The sequence below is a fragment of the Camponotus vicinus genome, unplaced genomic scaffold, assembly GCF_025532165.1.
Source record: "Camponotus vicinus isolate PSW18456_S1 unplaced genomic scaffold, iyCamVici1.0 SCAF_7, whole genome shotgun sequence".
Taxonomy (NCBI): Eukaryota; Metazoa; Arthropoda; class Insecta; order Hymenoptera; family Formicidae; genus Camponotus; species Camponotus vicinus.
The window spans coordinates 4095820-4119503 of record NW_028141979.1 but is presented as its reverse complement, the minus strand read 5'-3'; the positions used below and the strand labels follow the sequence as shown (position 1 = coordinate 4119503).

At 32.3% G+C, this 23684-nt stretch overlaps 1 protein-coding gene across 4 annotated transcripts in view; it reads left to right on the top strand.

Moving 5' to 3' along the window:
• Amph (amphiphysin) overlaps window positions 1-23684 on the top strand; it is a 33779-nt gene that overhangs the window by 3458 nt on the left and 6637 nt on the right. For all 4 annotated transcript variants that reach the window (XM_083105255.1, XM_083105257.1, XM_083105256.1 and 1 more), the window contains one exon: window positions 21774-21909. In XM_083105255.1, coding sequence (XP_082961381.1) covers window positions 21774-21909 — 136 coding nt within the window. The remainder of the gene's footprint in view (window positions 1-21773; window positions 21910-23684) is intronic.

Below are 23684 nucleotides of genomic sequence, written 5' to 3'. Positions count from 1 at the left end.
AGGAATTAATTGCATCGTCTTGAAAAAATTTTTATCTGTTTGAGAATAACTGGAGATGATAACCGATCGAACAATAAAAAAGCGCATTTGCACACGAAGAAAATAATACGTAGGAGATATCGCGTTTTTTTTTAGTTTATTTTCTTTCCTTAATTCTTTAATTTAATATTCATGGAAAAGTTAGAGACTTTGTCACATGCATTTCGCAAATTTTAAATCACATATGTTTCATAAATTTAATGATAAATTCTAAAATCTAAATAATTTTTTAATTATAATCTAATCTCTTAATTATAATAAATAACTGGTGGTTTAATCATTCGTAGTATTTTACGATATCCGTCATTCGAAACAAATAATATTTATCGAGCTACGTGCATCGATGTACTTGAACAAAAATTATAATCGTTCTCTTATGTAATTTACATTATTTACAAACATGTGTATTGCAATCTGTACAGTTTGATACAAGATTTAACATTTTTACGCGTAACTTTCTCTCGAGAAACACGCATAAGCCATTAGTCGCCAAGAGAAGAAATAAAACTGATTGTGAGAACGCTTGGGGATTACGTCGCACTGCCAGAAGCAGCGAAAGGATTAAGCGCAGCTGATATTTCTTTTTTCATGAAACTTATTCGCGTACGTTGCAAAGTAGGAAGAGCGATAGATTCGATCGCACGTGCCGACACACGCTTGCATTCGCGCGCGAAAGGTTCAGCTGACACTCGAGGCGAAGAAAGCGTGGGCCGGTGACCGCTCAGAGGTCCTCACACGATCAGTAATTACTATCAACGACTCGTATATCGATAGTGTCTGTGATTGCGCACGAGCGATATCGATGAACTCGTAGCTAGAGAAATAATCGATGACGCAATGATAAACATTTATAAGTAACGTTGTTGAGTAATGTACCAAAATAATATTATATATATATGTTATATGTTATAAATATGTTATATATATATGTTATATATCATATATATGTATATAAGCGCGATTTTGAGATTTTTGCTCGTTACCACGTGCTTTTGGCTATTATTTAAGACTGCGTTCAACGGTAAATGCGGTTGTTAATTCAGTGTCTCGATTGTCTAACGCGAAAATCGCTTTGACTCGACATTGTGCGGATTCGAAACCGCATTTGGCGTAAAATGCGCGACGAGAAATACGGACCTGTGTCCTCTCTCGCACCGCAAAGAGTGCGAACTGCGGTATCGTGGAGAGAGAACTACGGTGCTAGAAATTACATTCACATTCGCAAACCACAATGAAATGGCGCTAACGTTGAAAGAAACATGTCTCTTCCCGTATTTCAGGCTTTCTCTCTCTCTATCTTTTTTTTTAAATCTTATTTTTGCTCTTGGAAAAGTCAGCTGATCCTTTTGACGCGCGGAGAATGAAATACGTTTCGCCAAATGGATTATTTCCCGGTCGCGTGCCAACTTCCGGATATGTACTTCCGGTTCTAACGAGACGCCGGACAAGCATTCTTATAAGGACGCCGATACGTTTCCCCGCGCGGAAGTCTCCTAGCATCTCGCATCCGTCACGCGGTCGTTCTTCTAGATTTCTAAGTGTGTCTCACCTCGCGACCGGGAGAGACCGGCTACTATTCTCGTCCTCGGAGACGCGTTCCCGGACGCGACCGTCGGCAAATATATCTACAAGCCCGCGGCTTCGGAGACACCGCTTTTGAGTTTCGCGTCGTTTCACGTTTCCGTTGCGTTACCTCGCGCCAGTGTCCCTCAAAGTCTACTGTTCGATCGAAATTTTTAAACGTTTTATTTGCCTTCAATGTTTTTTCTACCTCGAAAAATATTTTCAGCTTGATCATTTTCGTTGTTATGAATTTTTATATTATTTATTACTTTTTATCAATTAAAATTATTTTTATTTTTATTAATTAAATTATTATTATATTTATTATTATTTTTATTAATTAAAATTCCTTAAAACCTTTTTTATTACTTTTTATTAATTAAAATTCCTTAAAATCTCGTTATACTTTATTTGATTTCCTATTTTTTATAATTTATAAATATAGTTTACAAATATTATTTATAATTATTTATAATTTTTTTATTTATAATTTTAATATTCAATGCTACTCCCATTTCTGTTATATATTAAGATGTGGTGACCTATGCTTATCTTACACTTTACATGTACATTTTTTTTTCATGATATTATCTCGGTGTCTATCACCAGTACATTTATTCACACGTGGAAATGCAATCTACACCTAGACTCGAAGAATGGCGGCAAAGAATGCATCTACATTTCGCTGTGTCAGACTGATTAATGATATGAAGGAAACGTAAACAGAATATTCGAGAAACGAGTCGACAAGATATAATCTCGACTTTGTTAAAATTTTGCAGTTGAAATATACATTTCCTTTTTTACTAAAATGTAAAACGAAATATATGGGATAACAAAATAACGTTTATAATTATTATGGAAATTAATTAATATTCGTTAAGTCTTACTAAGGACCTCGATCTTGAGCACCGAAATTCTTCAAATAATTTATTCTTGTATCTTGCGTTACCAAGTGCAACGTGCGTAGCGACGACCAACGGCATAACGCACTCTTTGCGTTACGCAAGCCATTTAAATATGAGAGAGCACTCAACTCGGGATATTCCGTGACATACATAGGTGTACAACTCGCATTATCTTGCAATGCGAAAAACCGAGTTTATCTTTTAATCCCTTCGCACGATTCGAGCCTAAAACATTAATTATCCCAACGCGCGTCTCCTTTAGTTTCTCGACGCTTTGGAGATAATCTAAAGCGAATCTTGTCATGCAAAGTGCAATTGGAAAGAAAGACGCAGTTAAGACAGGCATCCAAATGACCTTTCTTCTCAAATAGAAAGGCATCCCGCGACGTATACATTAATATTGCCGCGAATAACAGTGCGTGAGTGTTTCTCTTTCGCAAAAGTGATTGCGTTTAATCTTTAGTTATGCGCACACTTTTCTCATCAAAAGGAGATGCGATTAAAAAAATTCAAAAATTATAATAATAAATAATAAAATTAATAAAATTATTATCGTTTTTCTTTTTAAATTAAAGTGAAAATATTCTACAGATGTTTATCGCGCAATTTTTCTTCTTTTTCAACAAATACTTATAAAATGACTCGACTCAAGTTATTGCTTCTTTTCATCGAGGTCACCATTTATATCGTGATTTTGCGCCCCGTGGTTTTAATAAAACCGGTGATTTAAATTTTAGCGAATCCGATTTCGATGCTAGAGACAAGAATGATCTCTGTGTTTGTTCGCGATGAACGCGATGAACGCGATGATTGACGTGAATTGTTTTCTTGCAGTATTTATAATTGGATTTATCGACGGTAATACCGATATTTCTATCTCTGTTGCGTTTCGTAATTTTGCAAAAAGGCGTCTATCAGTCGCTAATGCCGATGTCGACCTGCGTGGCAACACATATAGAATGCTCCGGTTCCACTAAAATTAGCGGCACTCACTGTGCGCCAAACATTCCTCCCGTCCCTCATTCAGTCTCTCCCTCGACTTATCGATGAAGTAACGAGCGCGATTCGTTTTTTTTTTTGGAAAGGCAAAATCGAAAAAAATCGAGCCTCTGAAAAAAAGATCTTTTTCGTTTGCATATATTACAATGTAATTTTATGTATGTTGAATTTATAAATATTGCAACTTTAATTACTATTTTAAACAAAACAGAAAATTATATTTTTTTTATTGTTGAATATTTAAAATAGAAAATTAAATTTTTTTATGACAAAATGAAATCAATTTTTTTCTATGATAACATTGCATTTTTTGTATTTTTTGTAGACACACACACGCAATATATATTTTATCGGAACTACTAATATTTAGAGGAAAAAATATATTTTGAATTTGCATATAAATGTATGCACTTTGTGTTTATCTCTGCGTAGCATACATCGCGGAGATATCGTTTTAGCGAAGTTTCGCACAATCGTTTGAAACATCACCGTCGAGAGTCGATAACGTTGGCCCGAGTCCAATGGGCTCGTTATAAATACGACTCACGACAAATGCAGACGGAGACGGTCGTCGTTCTCGGACTCTCTTTATGTCTCGTCCCTCGTCACTCTTCATGTCTCATATTTTTTGCGCTTGTTGCTAGCCTTCTAACGATACGTTTCTACGTTGCGTTCCTCCTTCTTGCTTTTCTTATTTGTCTCCTAACGACACGTTTTTGCGTTACATTTATTCATTTCCTTTTTCTTTTACTTTGAGAGAAAAAAATTATTCAGCGAAGTACAATTAGTATGAATAAAAGCTCCATAGCAGCATATATTTTTTTATATAATTATAATATTTATTAAAATCTTTTTCGTGCAAAATGTTGCGTTAAATCTTGTAGAAAAATAAAGAATTAAAATCATAATGATAAGTTGGGAGATATCTGTTTTTTTTTCTATCTGTTCCTAAATTTATAGGTAAAATTTGCAGAGGGAAATGTACACATTGTATAGAAAGATGAAAATAATCGTATATTACATAAAGAGAAGAGAAAATTTTCCAATTAAATCACTCGTGCGCGTCTCCTCATTGCGGAACAATCTGCATCCGATGGCGGCGTTTCCTTCTTACATCATCTACTGGGCGGTATGGAAATATCGCGTGGGCGTAATGACGTCGCAGTTTACGGGTATTAATAACTGATTTTCTCTCCTGTGACTTTTCATCTATCTTCTAAGATTCTACCTAACAAGCAAGATTACTATGGGCAAGAAAGGTACTTTTGGATATTTTAAATTTATCTTGCTTTTATATCAAATATATCGATAGATACAGTAAAAAAAAAATATTTTTTTATTTTAAAAAATTAATCATGATTAATACACATAGAGTAGAGAGAAATAATAATTTTAATATATTCAATATTTGCCCATGTTTGATTGTAATTAATGTAATAAAATCGTAATTTTCTAAAGTGCATTTTAGGAAATAATCGGCTTTAGAAACATATTTAATTTTTAATCAAAGTTTTTATTGAAAAACAAGGCCTTTTTTTAATATCTGGAATGCCTAATTTTACAGCAAAATTAATTTTGAATTGATGGTTTTTGCTATCGCATATTTATCTTATCACATCTCCAAAATATGTAAATTCGTAGAAACTTATCATTTCTCTTAATACACAGTTGGTCACCTGTGCAATAATACGATAATCAGAAATTTTACAAAAAAGCACACGAATCTTTGCGAGTCTCAAAAAACTCGCGAGACAACCCTAATGCATCGATGTTGAGCGAAGATCTGTTACAGCCACCTGTGGAACAGGATTCTTTGGTACCGGTTCAATATACCGGTCTCCAAATCTTTTCTCGCGGCGTTATGGAGGTTCATTTGTATCAAGGATCGTTGAGATCCTGATTTGTTTCTTAAAACGAGGTTTAAACTGTTGGAGAATTTCGGCGTGCAAGGTTAAGGCCATTAATAAGAATCAGCATACCTTATTGGTGAAGATTAGTGTACAAATTTAGTCTCTCTCGTAGCGATTTCAATACATAAATTATACCCTGCGATTTTAAGATCGTATCAAGATCTTTTTATCTCATAAATTGCATAAATTAACGTTCTCAATTTTAGAAAATTATAAATTATACAATAGTATATTCAAGTTAGTATATATAAATTATACATACTCCTGGACAAAATTAACGCATAATTTTTTTTCACTTTCTTTAAAAGCTGATATTTAAATTTTAGCGAAAAATTTTAAAGAAAAAGTGAAAAAAATGATGCGTTAATTTTGTCCAGGAGTATATAAATTATATATAAATAAAAATTCGCGACAGATGTCAGAAATGAGATGTAACAAAGATAGCATTGAAGAATAAAACGATATAGATGTTTGTAGAAATATGGCAATGTTTCTGCGGTTTTCGCGATTTTTTTTATGTAGCGAAACGGTTTTTTTATCGGCAGAACGTGATAAGACTCGCATATATATTCCGCTGTTGCATAAAACACGTAGACAATCGCACTTCGTGTACGGGAAGGAAACGAACCTTGATTAGGTACGGCCACCCAATCAACAGGATTCGATCTCTCCGGTAAACGCACCGGTCCCGGTATCTCTCGCTCGCGATAACGGGAGCCTTCCTGAATCATACGGTGAGAGCTCTTGGTCAGTTGTGTGTTGCATACAGGGAATGCAGGCAGGCACGGCAGGAAGTGACGAAGGCACGGCGATTGTGCCGAGGAGGGAAAAGAGGGGAGGAAGAGAGACCTGTTTTATCGCCGTTCGAAGCGGAAATGGAATGGAATCGCTCGTTCATTCGTTCCGACCAATTGGGTTGCGAATTCAGGTCGAGATCACCTGTTCTACGCGCGCGAAGGACCCAGATGTACGCGAACATGATCTATGCGACCCAGTAACGTGGATTCCACACCGCTACGCGAAAATAGATCTCGCGCATTGCGCGATTTTATTTGACCATTTGACGGACGATTGGATGAAAAACACACCGCGTCTTTAAGAGAATTTGCTTTGACTACTCTTTGTTTAGACTACATTAATATTGCAGCTTACTTATCAAGTTTCATATAAACAAATTAATAAAAGAAAAGTTTTTGCACGTTTTATTCTTTCACAAGATGAAGATATATAATTGCATGGTGTGTGTGATAATATAAATATTTTTTTAAAATAAAATAAAATAAAATAAATTTAAAATAAAATAAAAATCTATATTTTTTTTCTTTCACTTCTCTATCTTTTCTTTTATAATTTTATAGTTTTATTTTATCTTTTATAATTTTATTTTCTAAATTTTATATCAGACTATTAAATCAAATCTTCTGCGACATCAAAGAAAATAAGGAAATAATCTTTCAACTATGTATCTTCATGTCTCTTTTAATTAATTTTAAGCGACAATATCAACTTGAAAGATTCAAGCCACCATACTTGAGAGCGATACGCGAGCAAGCTCGACATCTCGGTGCGTCATGCATGCGAGTTTTCTCGTGTCCATTTGCATACTTGATTCGCATTTAAATTATCCCGGTCGATTCCAACAGCGGTCACCGACGCATTCACCGAGAAGTCCACTTTATCGAGAAACACAAACTCGAGTGACTCTTGATTTTTGTCGCAGGAAAATGTAAGTTTCGATGAAAACTTACATGTTTTGCGCGATTATGATATCCAATGCAGATAGAATAAATTAAGATTCGATATCAGACGTGTCAATACCGGATGAAGCGGCGATCAGGTGTTGATCATTTGCATTTATTCTAAACACAGCAATTGCTCGCACATCGCAAGTTGTTTTATCCTGTTGACGTGTAAGAAAAGAAAATTGTGAGAAGTAGGCTCTTGCTTCGAATGGCACTGTCTCCGCTTTCTTTTTTTAACGTAATACGAAGAAACGAATTTTTCTTCATGGGTATTTCTTTTTACTGCTATTATCTAGTTTCACATTTTTCGAGAGAGGCGAGTACCGTATGTAATTTTATTTATCTTCAACGGGACTGTCTCTTCGTGGTTAAGGCGCAGAATTGTCTAATATTACGCCTTGCGCACTTGCAAGTTACGCCATTTGCATCGCAAGTGGATACATTATCAAAGACAAATAAATCGTTAACGGTGACTGCGCTCTTCGGGAAAAGCAAGCCAGAAACACGAGGAAGAAAAGTTAATGGTCGAGCACACGAGACAAATGATAGGCATTCTCGAGATAACAATAGTTTTCAGCGATAGCGACTTTCATTTCTATTCATGTTCCCGTATATTTAACACTGTCCGCTTATTTCAACTCTATATAATAATTTCTCTAAGATAACAGCTCTGTTTAAAAAGCTATATAACAATTTGTCCAACACCAATTATGTAAAATAACATTACTACATAATTATGTAAAATAATTATGTAAAATAAAATTAATTCGCTTTTAATACGTACGATTATTATCGAAATTATAGGTAAATAGTTTACACAGGCGTCTCTGAACAATAGTGGGTTATGGCCTAGTTCTAATATTAGAAACTCTAATATTAAAATACTCAAGAGACGCATTGTCAGTCGCCAAAAAAGTGAATACGCGACCGGCGAATACCTGAATATACTTTCAATGAGAACATTTAGCAAGTCAGTCTTGAAATATCAAGTATCGGGGAGTCTTCGTTTATATAGCCTTTCGTTTCTGTATGCAGAAAATCTTATTAAAATTTATATCGTTACTTCAATGTACTTTAAATTCGAAGCTTTCCGAGAATTTATATTTCAAAGAAATTGAAATTTGAGATAAAAGCAAAAGTAAAATATTTTAAAAATCAAATATATGCAATATTCTTTTTTTCATATTTCAAGTAACTCGGATTATTACTTATCTCTTTATTTGTTCAGTTTTTCTTCCACATAAATATATTCATGTACGAAATTGTAAAGGAGATTATAGCTGACATGAATCTAAATTTAGAGTATAGGTACTTTTCTTGACTTTTCTCTGATCTCCTCATAAGTCGACGTATAAATTAATGTGTATTCCTGATATGGTACTTGACCCAGAAGCGAAATGATGTTTGCCTTGTCCACAACCAAATATACAGTCAGACTTGTTCTGGCTAATTCCACCTAGATTTATATCTAATAATTTAAGTCCAGAGAATATATGTAAATAACATAAATCACACGCAAAAGCTTACATAAGCAATTTCAGATAAGTTTTTATTGATTTTATAGATGAATATACATAGTAAAAGATCTCCTTATTAAATACTTTACTGTTTGAGAAATTTAAGAAAGATATATTTAATTTTTAAAAAAGAGAGAGAGAGAGATATATATATATATATATATATATATATATATATAAAGATATTTAATAAAAATTATATAATATAAATTTATATTAATAATTACATAAATTTAATATATTTAAAAAATTATATAAAAAATAATGTTCTGATACTGAAATTTCTTAAAAAAAAAAGAAAAATAATAAGTGACCTAAATTTATCGAAAAAAACTGTATAAAGAAAGCATTATTTTACGTAAAGATTTCCTCTGTTTTGTTTTCAAGGCAGATTTTGATATTCCCTTTGCACGTCTATTATCTCTCATTCGATTGTACTAAAGTGGTTATACCAATATAATTGATGTCTTCTTTGCGGCGAATGCGACATTGATACAATACTTTTCACCATGCGAAAGGGGAGATCATGACAGCAAAATTACGTTTCGCGAGGGTGGATCAGTGAATAGAGCCGACTTGAATAGTCGATAATTTAATTGCGTTTAATTAAGAGAATCGAGTCTCATTCCTATCTCATTCTCGAATTCGCGGCGCCGTATATATTTGGTCCATAAAATCGTAGAATCAGGAAGAAACGTAATATTATTGGATTATGACAGACAGTCTGGTCGGGAGATAGGTTTATGACGCACGAGGTCATGAGAGAGAACCCAAGGGACTTGTGTATTATACCTGAGAATATTACTATTTTCATGCGAAATATAAGACATTCGAATAGAAAATAAGATTGATATGATGTTATTATAAGTCATTTGTAAAAATAGAAAATCGTTGCTATAATATTAAAAAAAAGATATTAGAATTAAGAGAAAATAAAGATTTCTAATTACGACTCAAATTTTATCACATCAAATATTTGTGGAGCTAAAAATCTAGATTTTTAAAAATTTTAATTCGCATATCAGTGGAAACAAAAGTCATATTTATAAACCTAACAATTCAAGATTATGATTGGATTATATGGATCAAAGAGTCTGCGTGCCAAATTAATGTGTATTCAATCATATAATCTGTTTTTAATTCAATAGAATCAAAGATTGAGTTTATAATACTTTTAGCAGGTCGCATTTTAAAGGTGAGGATAATCCGTTTCACGGATGAAACGCATAATCGCGTCGACCTTCGTCGCAGTTGCCACTTGATTACGCGACGTGCCGCATCGTCAAGGCAATTCAGTTTGATCAACGCGCACTCCCGACAATGGGGGTTCGACGTGCTTTAACCCTTCGTTTGCCCAGCGTGCAACACAAGCTATCAAGGCCGCTTTTTATCACGGTTAAAACGCGTTAAGCAGACCGGAGGACTCGAAACGCATGCGGCGCGAATCAAGCAATTCGAATCGCGAGTCGTGCGCAATGACGTGTAAAAATATTGCAAAAAAAAAAAGAAAAAACGGACAAGATTATCGTTGTGAAATCGTGACTGTATCACATTTGGTTAAAAATGCTAAAAATATTGCAGGTTTGTGTAAACAGAAAAAAATTATCGTATTTCTATTATTTATTGAAATATCGAATATTCAACTATCAGGTCACTTGAACTGATAAAAATAAATATGTAGTAAACCAATGTAGTAAAATAATAAATATGCAATGATATACATACGTTAAAAAAAAATTGAGACAAGCACGAATTTTCCGCTTCTCTAAATGTGAAAATTATTCACTAAAACGTGCTTTACATGAATATATGCATTACATGTATTATACGAAGCATAGCATCTTTATTTTCATAATTTTTGAGATTTATTCTGCAGATAGTCTTTTATACATAAGATAAATATACGCATAAAAATATTTCTTTTGTATTCACACACATGCACACATTATTAATCTAAATTACAGAAGCAGGCGTTTTCTAAAAATGAAAAGATTTATGGAGGGAATTAATGAAATAACTGTGCTGACAATTTCCAGTGGCTGTTAAGCCATGCACAAATTGTAAATGAATAATTAAAGCGCATTGATGCCTGTTCCCAGAACGAGCAACGTTGCACGTTGTACGCTGCACGTCAGCTATAGAATTTCGGATCACATAGTTGGGAGGAATCCCTATTATATCTCGCCACGGCTCAATTTATTATTCGCAGCAGTATAATCAAACATGTTAATTGGGTTAGCCTTCATCCGCATACGACGCAACTCTCTTAACACTACTGTGTTGAGAGAGAAATATACGCATACATGGCCAATTTATCTACATAAAATCTAGAGTTGTCAAGTAAAAAATTACGAAGGCTTAAACATTATTTTACAAATACATAAAAAATTCTATGTAAAATCTTGCAAATAGCACAAGGTACATGTATTCGAAAATAAAAATTATCAATGCCAAACTTAGATAAAATGCTTTAAATATATATTATTAAATGGCCATATAATTGGAAATTGATCTCTTGATATTGCATTAATTTATTGTGCTTGAAAATTAATTAGTTTTGAAACAGACGCGACACTAATCTTCAATTCTTAATACGAAAATAGCGATGTTACATCACACGTAATTAATTACATTTATAATCAGCGAAAAGATCTTGTTAATTAATTTCATTAATTAATAATAAATTAGTAGATTTATATTATTAATATATAAAAAGCCTGTATTTTTCTATAAATGGCACGGTTATGGTTGACATTTTAAATTTTTGTTAAACATTTTAAACACTTTTAATTTTTAATAATATTCTCTTAGAGTTTATACATATATTCACATTTCTTTTAAACGGTAGTTGCTAATAACACAGTCTACAATACTGATATGCTTGATTATACGCTGCATAGAGACACGCGACATGTGTAATTACGTATTTTCATAAAGCGCCTGCATTTATCATAAATGAGCATGAGAGAACCATAAAAAGGCTGTACGGTTTGCCACAATTTGGAGACCAAATAAGTATCACCGTGCACGATAGTTTCGCAAGCATCATCCTGCGACTTCATCATGCCTAATACGGTGGTCATCTAATACCTGCCCAATTAGCATACGGTGCGTTGGTGGCATCCTATATAGTGTGTGCATATATGTGAAAATACATGAAGATTTGTTCCACTGAAACGATATCGTTTTGGCGCTCAAATTTGTTATTTTTTTTTGCAGGTAGTTTCAAATTACATTTATAAATTTGTACGATAAATTTAGTATATATTGGAGTTATTTTTAAATTTTAAAATAAAGTGATAACTTCATTAGGCTAAGAAACAACTATCAGTTTTATACTTTTTTATTATATTTATTTTATATTTATGACAAAAGAATTTGAAATTTTGTAAAAACAAATTTAAAACAAATTCTTTTTAGTATCAATTCTTGATCAAATCAAAATTAATCGAAATCTATTGCTAAAGAAAAATATAAAATTCAGAGGCATCCTGTACATTTATTCCGGAAGATTAAAGAACCGAACATATATACACGTTGAGCTCGATAGATTACGCTTGTTAGCGAGATTAATAATAGAGCACTTTGATGTCAATGAGACGTGCGTAATGATGTAAGGTCATTCAGTCTACCTGTGCAATGTCGTAATTTTTGCGCGTGCCAATCTCCCTTGCAACAGCCGTCGTCCATTGTTTAAGTCACATTCCGAGGACTCACTTGCCATATCTTTATGTAAAAGACAGCGAGCTATGAAATCTCAAATGGGTTAGTTAACCGGCAATGTGATGGCTAAATACTTGATCTCAAGATTTCTGCGATTGACCTACCTACACGATTCCTTCGCGTAAATAAAATATTTTACATAGAATATTAAAGACTCGGAAATGTATGATGTACAATTAAATCGATTTAATTAATTAGAGGTATCTAATCTTCGTGGAAAGAAATTTCAATTTTAATAAATATTATAATTTAATAAATATTCAATAAATAATATTGTCTTGCGAGATGTAGATTTTATAGCACATTTTGTAAGCGGATATTGATATTTATGATATTTAAGACAGAATAACAGTACCGGCATTAAATTTAAGCATATCTGCTGCTTAAGAGGCCAAGTAATCGATCAGCTGTTTCGGCATTCCTTATATTTTCCCCCTCCTGCATCTCTCTCTCTCTCTCTCTCTCTCTCTCTCTCTCTCTCTCTCTCTCGGCTTCGGCTCTCTCTACCGGTTCCAACTCGAGACGGATTAAACGTCCGAATGGTTCCGTTAGCTCGACCAGCCTGCGACCAACCAGGATGCTTGGACCAGGTGAGAAAGGAAGGAAAGATTGTATAAATGCAACTCCCTCGCAAGGACGCGCGCGCGAATACCTTTATATCTTCGTTGTAAATGCCTTTTAATCTCGGATTACAAAATTCATAGATCGCAATCAATGTCAACCGCTTCACCGCGGATTAGAAATAAATATTATATAAATATATGCATATGTGCGTTTGAACAAAAAATTTAAAAATGTATAATTATGATATAAATTTTTAATATTAAATATGAGAGAGAGGGGGAAGAGTATTACCTCGATAAGTTTAAGAAATAAAATGTTCGAAAGCGAGATGATTTTCCTTCTGCCTAAATTTAATTAATTAATTTATAGCAGCGCCTAGAATATCACATGACAAATTGAGAAGTTGCAACATCTTTTTCTTCAATTACGGATTTTGTTAATTTTCCATAGACGTGCGTACCAACAGATCTGGTGCACGGCCAACAATGTTGCAGTTGCAACACATGCTTTCAGCATGTGCAATACAGTTGCTGTGCCATAAATTTAGAGCGTGGTCCAATCTCGCAAAATATCTTGTAAAAGAACTCCCGTTAGAACAAATTATGGCAAAATCCGTTATAATGTAGTTCGACATTTTGAACTTGACAAAATTCATTTGAAACTATATATGGGCGTCTCCGTTATCGATGCGTATCGCGTATTTTAAAAGTGTGTCATCCATTCCTGTTTTACTAAAGAGATAAAAATCAATATTTTTAAGCGAATTTAAAATCAATTCTTTCTCATGAAAAGTTTAACACGCGATTTTGTGTGTAGAATTATATTATATTTTTTTGCATAAAATTCCATTCGTTTCGATTGATATCATTTAAGTCTTGTAAAATGTAAAAACGCCATACAAGTCAGTAATCTGGTTACTAGGGCTCTCGGGTCCGTTCACTTCGTACTCTTTCCATCGTTTCCTTCCTTTTTTCCTCTCTATATCTTACTCTTTATCGATCGCAATATTATACTCTTGATTCTAATCGGTAGTAAGGAGAGAGAAATACATGGAGCGTTAGATATGATAATGATTGCAAGGCTTACATGGTAGAATTAAGTACCCGATTACTTTACGCAATCTTCTAATAGCGCGTTCTGCAGAATTTTAATTTGAGAATTAAAATTGCTACATTTCACGTCATTTTAAAAAGAAAATAATTATGGAAAAATAACTATAATATATTTTTGCTAAAATGAAGAAGGAAAAATCAATCTTTTCAGTTAATTAATAAGATAAGAAAACGTGTTAGTCAAGGATATGAAAGAGACAGTTTTTCATGAGAAACTAGAGTTTACTTAAAGGTATTTGTCGTATATATTTTATTATAATGCGCGAAATTATGTGCGTTATGTTTTAGCTTATGTATCGTTTATTTTAAGGTCATATGTTTTACGTGACTTTCTCTAATAATACGAGATACAATAATATGCTATGTGTATTATACGATACTTCGGGATGCACATTGCATATGTACCGGTTGTAACCGGCTGCAGCCGTCCAGCATAGGCATCATATTTTTTTTTCGCATCGTTTCTTTTTTTCTAACGGTGCGCGGAGAGCTCGTAAAATTTCCGCCTTGACCTACAATATCAAGCTCATGTATCTGGCTAAATATAATTAGCGGAGAACAGTAGTAATACGATAAAAGTGTAACTAGCTTTAACGACGATTTTATGGCGATGTAACAAATTGTTACGCCACCCTATGTCATCATGTCACAAGCCAGAATATAATAATCCCGAATGAAGAAGTATAGTCTTTTAAACAAATTAGTCTGTAGGCCTACGTTCTTTGAATGCTCTGCTCGTTGATTACGTAAGTTGATAACGTGTCGCAATTAATATTTAGAGGTAGATGTTACAGATAAAATAATTTTTTTTCATTAACATCTTTTTTATTTTTTTCCTTACTCATGGGACCAATTGCAATTTTAATATTTTATAATAGTAGCCTTGAAAAAAAATCATACGAAAAATACATATTAAATGCAATTCAAATTAATGCCTTGGATTGAGTTTCATTTTATAAGAACATTATATACACTAATATTATCCATTTCTCCTTATTACTTAAGTTTTGTATTCAAGTACAAATGGCTCTTACATTTTACACGATCGGGAGGGGGGGGTCAAACCGTGGGTCGCGTATGCATGAATACGGGTACGAATTACCGTTCGCCAATGGGTGCCGGATTGGCCGTTCGTGGCGAACGACGGGCCGACTGCCCGAGAGGTTGATGTCCGAACCCCGCGCCAACATTCCGACTCCTCTCGTTCCTTCCTGGTGGTCTCCGCGACTGGTTCCGCGCTCACCTCGGCCGAGAAGCACCGGGTGAGAACGTCGGGAAAAAGGCCTCCTCTTCCGTTCCTTCGTCGCGTCGCGACCGTGGAAGAGTTCGTCACTTTCGTTAACGGGTTCCTATCCCCGTCTTTTAGGTGCATATGGATTAGATATTAGTTTACGTGCAATAGTACCATTTTCCACACGCATTAAATGTTAATGAGACATCGCTCGAGAAACAATGTGGATAAATTTTTAATTAAAATTTAATTTAATAATTTTATATGTATTTTTTATTTTTTTTTTTAATACCTAAAATGGCCTATAAGATTTTAATTTATATTAAAAATATATAATATATAATATATTCAAAATGAAAAATTTTATTGTACTCTAATTTGCATTTAATTAGCAATCCTGTGTAAAAAATAATCCTATAGTGTTAGGGAGAGATTATGTACAAATGTACATGGTATGTTTATCAAAAAGAAGTTATTTTATAGAAAATGTAGACAATGCTCTTACATTACAAGATGAGTTTATGTAATTTTTATGACTATTGTGTGCGTTACACTTTATTTTTTCTATATCTCACCCGCAGTGTCTTGTCTACGACAATGGTTCTCCCAGCACAATGTGAACTGGCAAGTGGCGAAACGGGGCCATAGGATGGCACAATAATAGCGATGCAACGGCATATTCGCGTCATCTGCTCGGCTATTAATAAAGCCGAGAGAGGACCATCTATTTCGGAAAAGACATGTCCGGGTCTGTGTTCGCGTTTGAAAATCTAATGTTATTGAAAGTATAATATCGAATAATATCAAATTTTTTATTAATTTTAATGCCCTATAAGATTAACTTGGAAAGGAAAAAAAATGTCAATATCTTTAAAGATTATTTTTTTATACAGAATAAAAATGGGTATGTGTAGAGATATTTCAAGACTTATAGAATCTTTTCCTTGTGATACTATCTATATATGTCACGTATCAATTACTATTATTAGCAATTAATACTATTACTACTCGTGTATATGAAAACCAGCACGCAAATGTATCAGTAGCCGGACATCTGTAATTGGTCACGTTTCAATGCTCCAATCATTACGAGTACTCATTTCCAACTGTCCGTAAGATATAAAAGGGATATAAAAGGGAACTAAAAAAAATTCATTAATTTCATAAATTTATTTCAATGTTGTCTTCGTCGCGTCGTTTATGAGCATCTACACAGAAAAAAAATAAGTGTCAAATCAAAACTTATATACTTAAACTAACGCGTTCATTGTTTCGTATATACGCAACAATTTATAATCTTCTTAGAAGAATTTAATAATTTTAAATTTCAACAATATTATAGTCTTATTTTAATATTGTAATTGTCACCTCAAGAATATATAATTATTTAATTCTACTTTAAGAAAATTATAATCTTTGATTTAAAAATGTTATTTTCTATCTAACATTGTTTCTTTTCCATTCAAGAAAATTAAATCTAAAATAATAAGAATATATTTTTCTTGATTGAACTATATAAAATGGCTTCATTCAAGTAAGCAATTTCAAGCAATTATATTTTTCTTTAATTAACGCAATATAGTCTCAAGTTTTCAAGATTTCCATGTTAAAACTAAATATATTTTCAAAACAAGAATATTCTTTTTTTCTGTGTAGAAAGTCGGATCGAGATGAGAATAGAAATTCGTACCGGAAAGAGGACTCGGAATTTTAAATAAATTTCCACTGCTTGCACTAGATGTAAAAATCAAACGTCATGATGAGTGACGAATCTTCCGTATTCGCGTTAGCCGCGTTATCTACAGCGCGGGAGAAAGTTTTCTTATTTATACAGAAAATGCCGGAAGCAAGGAGTAATTGGTTGTAGACAGTAATGTCTCGAAAAAAAAAAAATTGCGAAAGTCACGGCGTGATTAGGACAATTATCTCCGATCGGGCAAAATCGTTAAAGTCGGCAGGAATTTTACGTTTGTAGAGAATGCGTGGTATTTATTAAATTTATAAAGTTTAATTCCACGAAGAATTTGTACAGAATGTCATGGGATTTATCGAATCTGAAGAATTCTTGACATTTATAAAATTCACAGAATTATTTACTTATTTATTTTTTTTATAAAAATTGCGTCATTTAAAGATCTCTCATATTGTCTTGGTATTTGATGCGCTTATAATTACAAATATTGCGATATAGATATTGCAAATCGTGCGTTGCATAGTATGCGATGTATGCAAGTCGGCTTCGCGTGTAAACGAGTTCAGTCTTCGTTCTCACCTGCTACAAGGTATCGAATGGAGACTACGTTAACCGAATAACGGTACGAAGGCATACGGAATCGTGACAAAAATCGTGTCTCATGTATAAGATAAAAACGTCAACAGTCGTGCAGTAGGTTGATGATACATGGCTTTTAACGTTTATTCGTATCTACCAATCAAGGTTGTATATATCTTTTTAGTCTCGGTTTATAAAATTAATAAAATTATTTAATACTGCCTTAAGCGATTTTGCCTTCTTAAGACACGTAACTTTTTATTAAATTTACGATTAACAAATATATATTGATTATAGCGCAAGAAAGGGTTATGCTTATGTCTCGCATACGAATAACAAGTTTTAGGTGCTTTTTCATAAAAACAAATATTACGCGAAGTCTCACGATGCATAACGGTATAACAGATATACCGTATAACGAATATATATATCTGCATATATTCAGTTGGTACAGCTTACTAAATTTTTCTCGACATCTCATCGTGACTCACTTCAATAATACTATTTTCGTTGCTCCGCTAATACAGACTTGTCCGAGATCTTGTCTTGCGATAAAAGTGTATTTTATACGATGATTCATGAAGAATTAAACGCCACAAATAATTTATCTCTAATATACTTTAATTTTTCCTCTGACTATATGCATCGTATATATGAAATTTATATTTGAATAAAATCAATATATGTAAAGCCCAAAATTTTCTCATCGCTGTCTTTTAAATTTACGATGATTCATGAAGAATTAAATGCCACAAATAATTTATCTCTAATATACTTTAATCTTTTTTTTTTCTGACTATATGCAATGTATACATGAAATATATATTTGAATAAAATCAATATATGCAAAGTAAAGCCCAAAATTTGTTCATCGCTGTCTTTCAAATTTGATGGAGCAAGAAAAAATTAAATCAACATAGAGTATCTTTAAATTTGCACTGGGATAATTAAATACGACAGACACAGGAAACGAAAGTTAATGGGATTAATTTCGCTCTCAGGTATCTTGTGAATCTGCGTTGCGATTCCACTCATATTAGAATTACAACTTGATATATTTCACGCATATCTCAACACATTTAACACGCAATTGTAGCAAAATCTAATAATGTTACGCGCTGTATATTTTTTTAATTATTGGAAAAAATTAACTGTATCATTTTTAATACTTTGTTATATCAAGCCACTTTCTACTTCAAGCTCTACGTTTTATGCTTCCGCAAATGACATTTCTTCATAACGATGTTCTGTCGGAATAAAGCATATAGAGAGACGTGGTAAATAACATCATTGCGCGGATCAACCGTCCTTAATAACGTCATAGAAACGTTTGAAAGAATTAATTTAAACGTTTGTGTCGCTGATAACAGAAACACCGGACGCGAGCAGCACACATGTGTTTTATTAACTACTCTCTTTACTGAATAAACGTAATTAAATGTGGGAATCATAATTACTACTGTCGCAGCTGCAGCGTTTCTAATATACATTAATATCTGTTTACTATCGACGTCATAATATTACGCTTCGATAGCTGGATTCATAAAGAATTAGATAGATATATGATATAACGTATATCTATTTCTTTGTGTATCGGTTTCAAGAATTCATTACGAATCTTTGTGATGAATTTTTATCTGCAAGTCAGATGAGTGAAACAATAACAATTTTTCAACAATGAAATTAACGACGTCATTTCGATAATCGAAGTCATGACATTATTTTTCAGAATTAATTTCATACATAAAGATTTTTAACGCAAATAAAAAATGCTAAACTTCGACATTTTTTAAAAATTTAATTAGTCATTTCTTTCACGTTACTAATTTTATTGATTATTCCAAATGTAGATTTATGCAATGCATGTTGTTATACCGTTAACCACTGTGAAACTTTCATTTTATGGTATGCAAGTATGGCTTAAGGTCATGGTAGAGGAAAGATTAAAGAGACATACTAGTTCGTCTAGAACATTTGTCACTCTCTCTTCTTATAAGAATCGAACAGTATGTTTACCGGTACGAGATTAAATCACGGAAAACTGGAGAACGGAATTTAAATGGTGTATCACGACACGCGTGTTTTCCCTTGTTTTTCCGGGACGAGACGAAGAGCATGTCTGCAGAAGGTCGGCGCACCTCTTACCTTCGCGGATGGATCACTGACTCTCCGCGAATAGAGTTAACGATAGAGGTAGCATTATGCAATGCCTTGCGATTTCCATCGTGAATGTTCCAGCCTTTGATTTCTGACCCAGCCCAAGAGAGATGCCGCCGACATGAACGCCAGCAGCATTTTTCTCGGCGTTCAACTAATCTTTGAAATATCAAGCTACATTTTATCGTACAGAGTATTTCAAGTACGTTTTATTTTAATTTGCAAAAGCAAAAAAAGCAAAAAATTTTTTCTAACTTAATTTTTATGCATTTTGAACGATTAGTTTTAAATGCATTATTTGCTATTTCCAAAAAAATACTTAATGACTTTTTTCATAAAAAAGACAATAATGTAAAATTGTTACATTTTTTTTATCCGAACGACAAAAAATGAAACTAAATTTTATTTGAAATACGTACATTTTTTAAACATCACATTTTTAATAAATATCGAAACAATTTGATCCGAAATTTAAAAAATATGGAGCTTTTATAAGTTTCCTGATCGTGTGATTCTTTTGTATAATTTTCCGGAAAGCCGAATTTTTTTCAGTATTGAAGATCAAACAGGTGCTATGAAATTAAATGAAAATTGAACTGGACGAATGGCATTCCCAGCATGAAATTTCTCCGCGGTCGATAGCTATTGTTACATCATCCGCATCCTTTCACAACGCGTCGCGCCTTATTGCCGATAACAATAGTGGAAGGGTTCTAATAGATTTCTTTATTAAATTGGCTGCGAGAAGCCAGGAAAATAATGCGGATATAAATCAGTTTTACGCATTCGATAAAATGACTACTTTACCTGTTATTGTTTTTGTACATGAGTTTATTATTATTCTTTATGAAGAAATTTGTAGATTTATATATATATATATATATATATATATATATATATATATATATAAATTAAATTTATTTATTATCTATTAAATTACAAATAAACATTTTATAAATATATAAAATGTGTTAAATATTAATTTATTATTTAGGACAACTTTTTTAAAACAAACTTACGGAAATTGCATTACTTTTTAATTTTCGGATCAAATTATTTTTATATTTATTAAAAAATGATTTTATAAAACGTTAATTTTTATATTAAAATATACATTTACGAAATAATATTAATTAGAACAATAAATCATGTAGATTATAAAATTATATACCGGATCTTTCATTCAATCTGATAATACAGACAGTGTTTATCATTTTGTGACGAAAGCAGTTCAAAGGCCTCATTCATATGTTTAACCGATTTATTGTATTCAACCACAGATATGCATGGAATATACATGATATTCGATAATAGTGAATAATATGAGTATAAAGATTTTATTGTCGAAAGCTAAAACGCGATAAATGTTATAAATAATTGAGAGGGTTATAAATAATTAATAAGGAAAGATAATTTAATGAAGAAATATTATCTTTTTCGAAGGTGACGATAACATACAAAATAAATACATTTAAATTGGAAAAGAACTAGAGACATATACTCGTTAGAAAATCATACTTTCTAAATTTCTTCCGAAAGTCGCTTATCTTTGATCATATTGAAAAGTTTGAGGAGAAGAAAATTGAGTATCTTATGTAGAAGTATTTTACACCTACGCAGTCAGAGTGAATTGGCATTTGTGGGAACGGGACCCACGCAAATTTCGTTCAACATCGTCGGAAAGACGATTGAATAAACACGATGATTCAATAAATCATGACTGTATTCTTTTTAATATCACTAGTTTAGGTCGGAATATTATATGAAGAGATTTTACTTTGTTCACATATAATAAATTTTATATAAATGTAAATCATACATTCTTATATCTTCTTTATATAAAAAAATTTTTAATTTCTCTTTATATAAATATATTTCATTTGTATATTATTTTATATATTGTTGTATATATTGTATATTAATATTTATATTTATATTATAATTTTTATAAATTATTATTTATGAATATTAAAATTATACAAATTTTAGTACGATATACGTACAATTAATGGAAGACGTATTTTTTCTCGTTACAGTTTCTTCAAAATCTAGGCAAGGTCGATCGAACTGCAGACGATATATTCGACGAGCATCTGCAGAATTTTACGAGGCAGCAGAACTCTGCTAACAGACTACAAAAGGAGTTTAACAATTATATCAGATGTGTTCGAGGTAAGTTGTCACATACTCGATAAAATTTGTTCTTTTTTTTTATTAAGCGCATTAATGCTTATTATATTTTATATGCGCAATAAAAGAAACACTGGGTTTATATCAAATGAATTAGATGTCTCATTTTTAATGTTTTATTCAAGACTTTTTTTTAATTATTATGGTTCTAATAGTGGTGATATTTTTCGACGGGATTAAATACCTTAATCTTTGAATAATTAATATTTAATTATCTATTCAATTTATAACACATATGAAAAATTGATGCGACATTAAATCTTTACATAAGCACTAATTTAGCACTAATTATGGAGATTAAATTATCATGAAAAATTCAAATTGCTTAGTTATAAGCGATTCTATTCATTCTGGCTAATAGCTGTCAATACCTTGAATATAACTTTTATAATATTCAATATGCACAAGGTTCGGAAATTATGACGAAAGTTTCTTTCTCAATTAAATTTGTCGAATTAATTTTTTCTCGATTTAATTGGCACATAAACATATATATATCGATTACTTTAAAAAAATTAAAATTTATATAGAATATTGACATATATCTTTTGTGAATTTTCGAGAAGTATAATCCCTCTTTTGTCATATGATTTGTGATTTAAGCAGTATGTAAAATTTTTTGCATTCACAACAGAATATATATTTATAATAAAAATATGTATTTATTAATAATAAAGTCAGCGTGCTCGAATTAACAACGAAATGCGATGTTAAAAGAAAAAATTGTTCGGACAATCTTGCGTAACCGTGACCCGCTTGTTAAACTCTCGTAGAGGCTGAATTACTTGACGTGTAACTTTACATTTATCCTCGTGTTTTTTGCGGGTTGCAGAGATAATAAATATCCGTCAATATGCACGCTCAAAATTCATTTGTAAAATATATCTTATATGTAAAGTATATTCCATATATAAATTCGCTACATCTGTTTTATATATATATTACGATATAAAAATTATATCAGTTTATACGTATTAATAGCAAAAAATTTGCACACATCGTGCAGGAATATAATAAAAAAATTAAATTATATTTCGAAGAAAATTATAATTATAAGTAATTCTTCGTTATTCTACGTTATAAATATCAAAGAAATGTTATTTAAAAATTTTGTTTCACGCTCGATATTAATTTCGATTAACTTAACGAAGACCTGTTATGATCAGTCGGGAAAATCTCATTTTCACTGTCCGCCGACACTTCTATCGCGTATTCGTCTCGCGAATGAATGACGGACGGGTGAATAACGAGCAGACATTGAATAACGACCGGTGATTCTGCGTAGATTTCATCGGCATCAATTACCGGGAGGAACTGACGTAAGATTTTAATCGCGCTTGTATATTCGGTAATGCACCAGATGAACACACACACACACAAAACGATCGAACTTTGTATGATAATCGGCAGGAGGAAAAATTACTCTGCACATAATACGTGACAATCTTTTGCGCCAACAGACAACGTGCCCAAAATATTAAAGAATACGGCCTTGCCTTGAGATAATATATTTTAGATAAGATAGCAATACATGAGACACAGGAATATATACTCTCAGCAGAATAATCGATAGACGCTTGTAGTCGAGGAAATTGATAAAGCCAATTCGGGACTTGACCAATAATATGGATGATAATATAATTATTTTGTATATCGCATTCCTCTGTAATAGATATATATTATCAATTTTTTCAATGTTTAGATCAATGGAAAATTAATTTTTTTTTCCTCCGTATTTATAACAGTATAATATTATA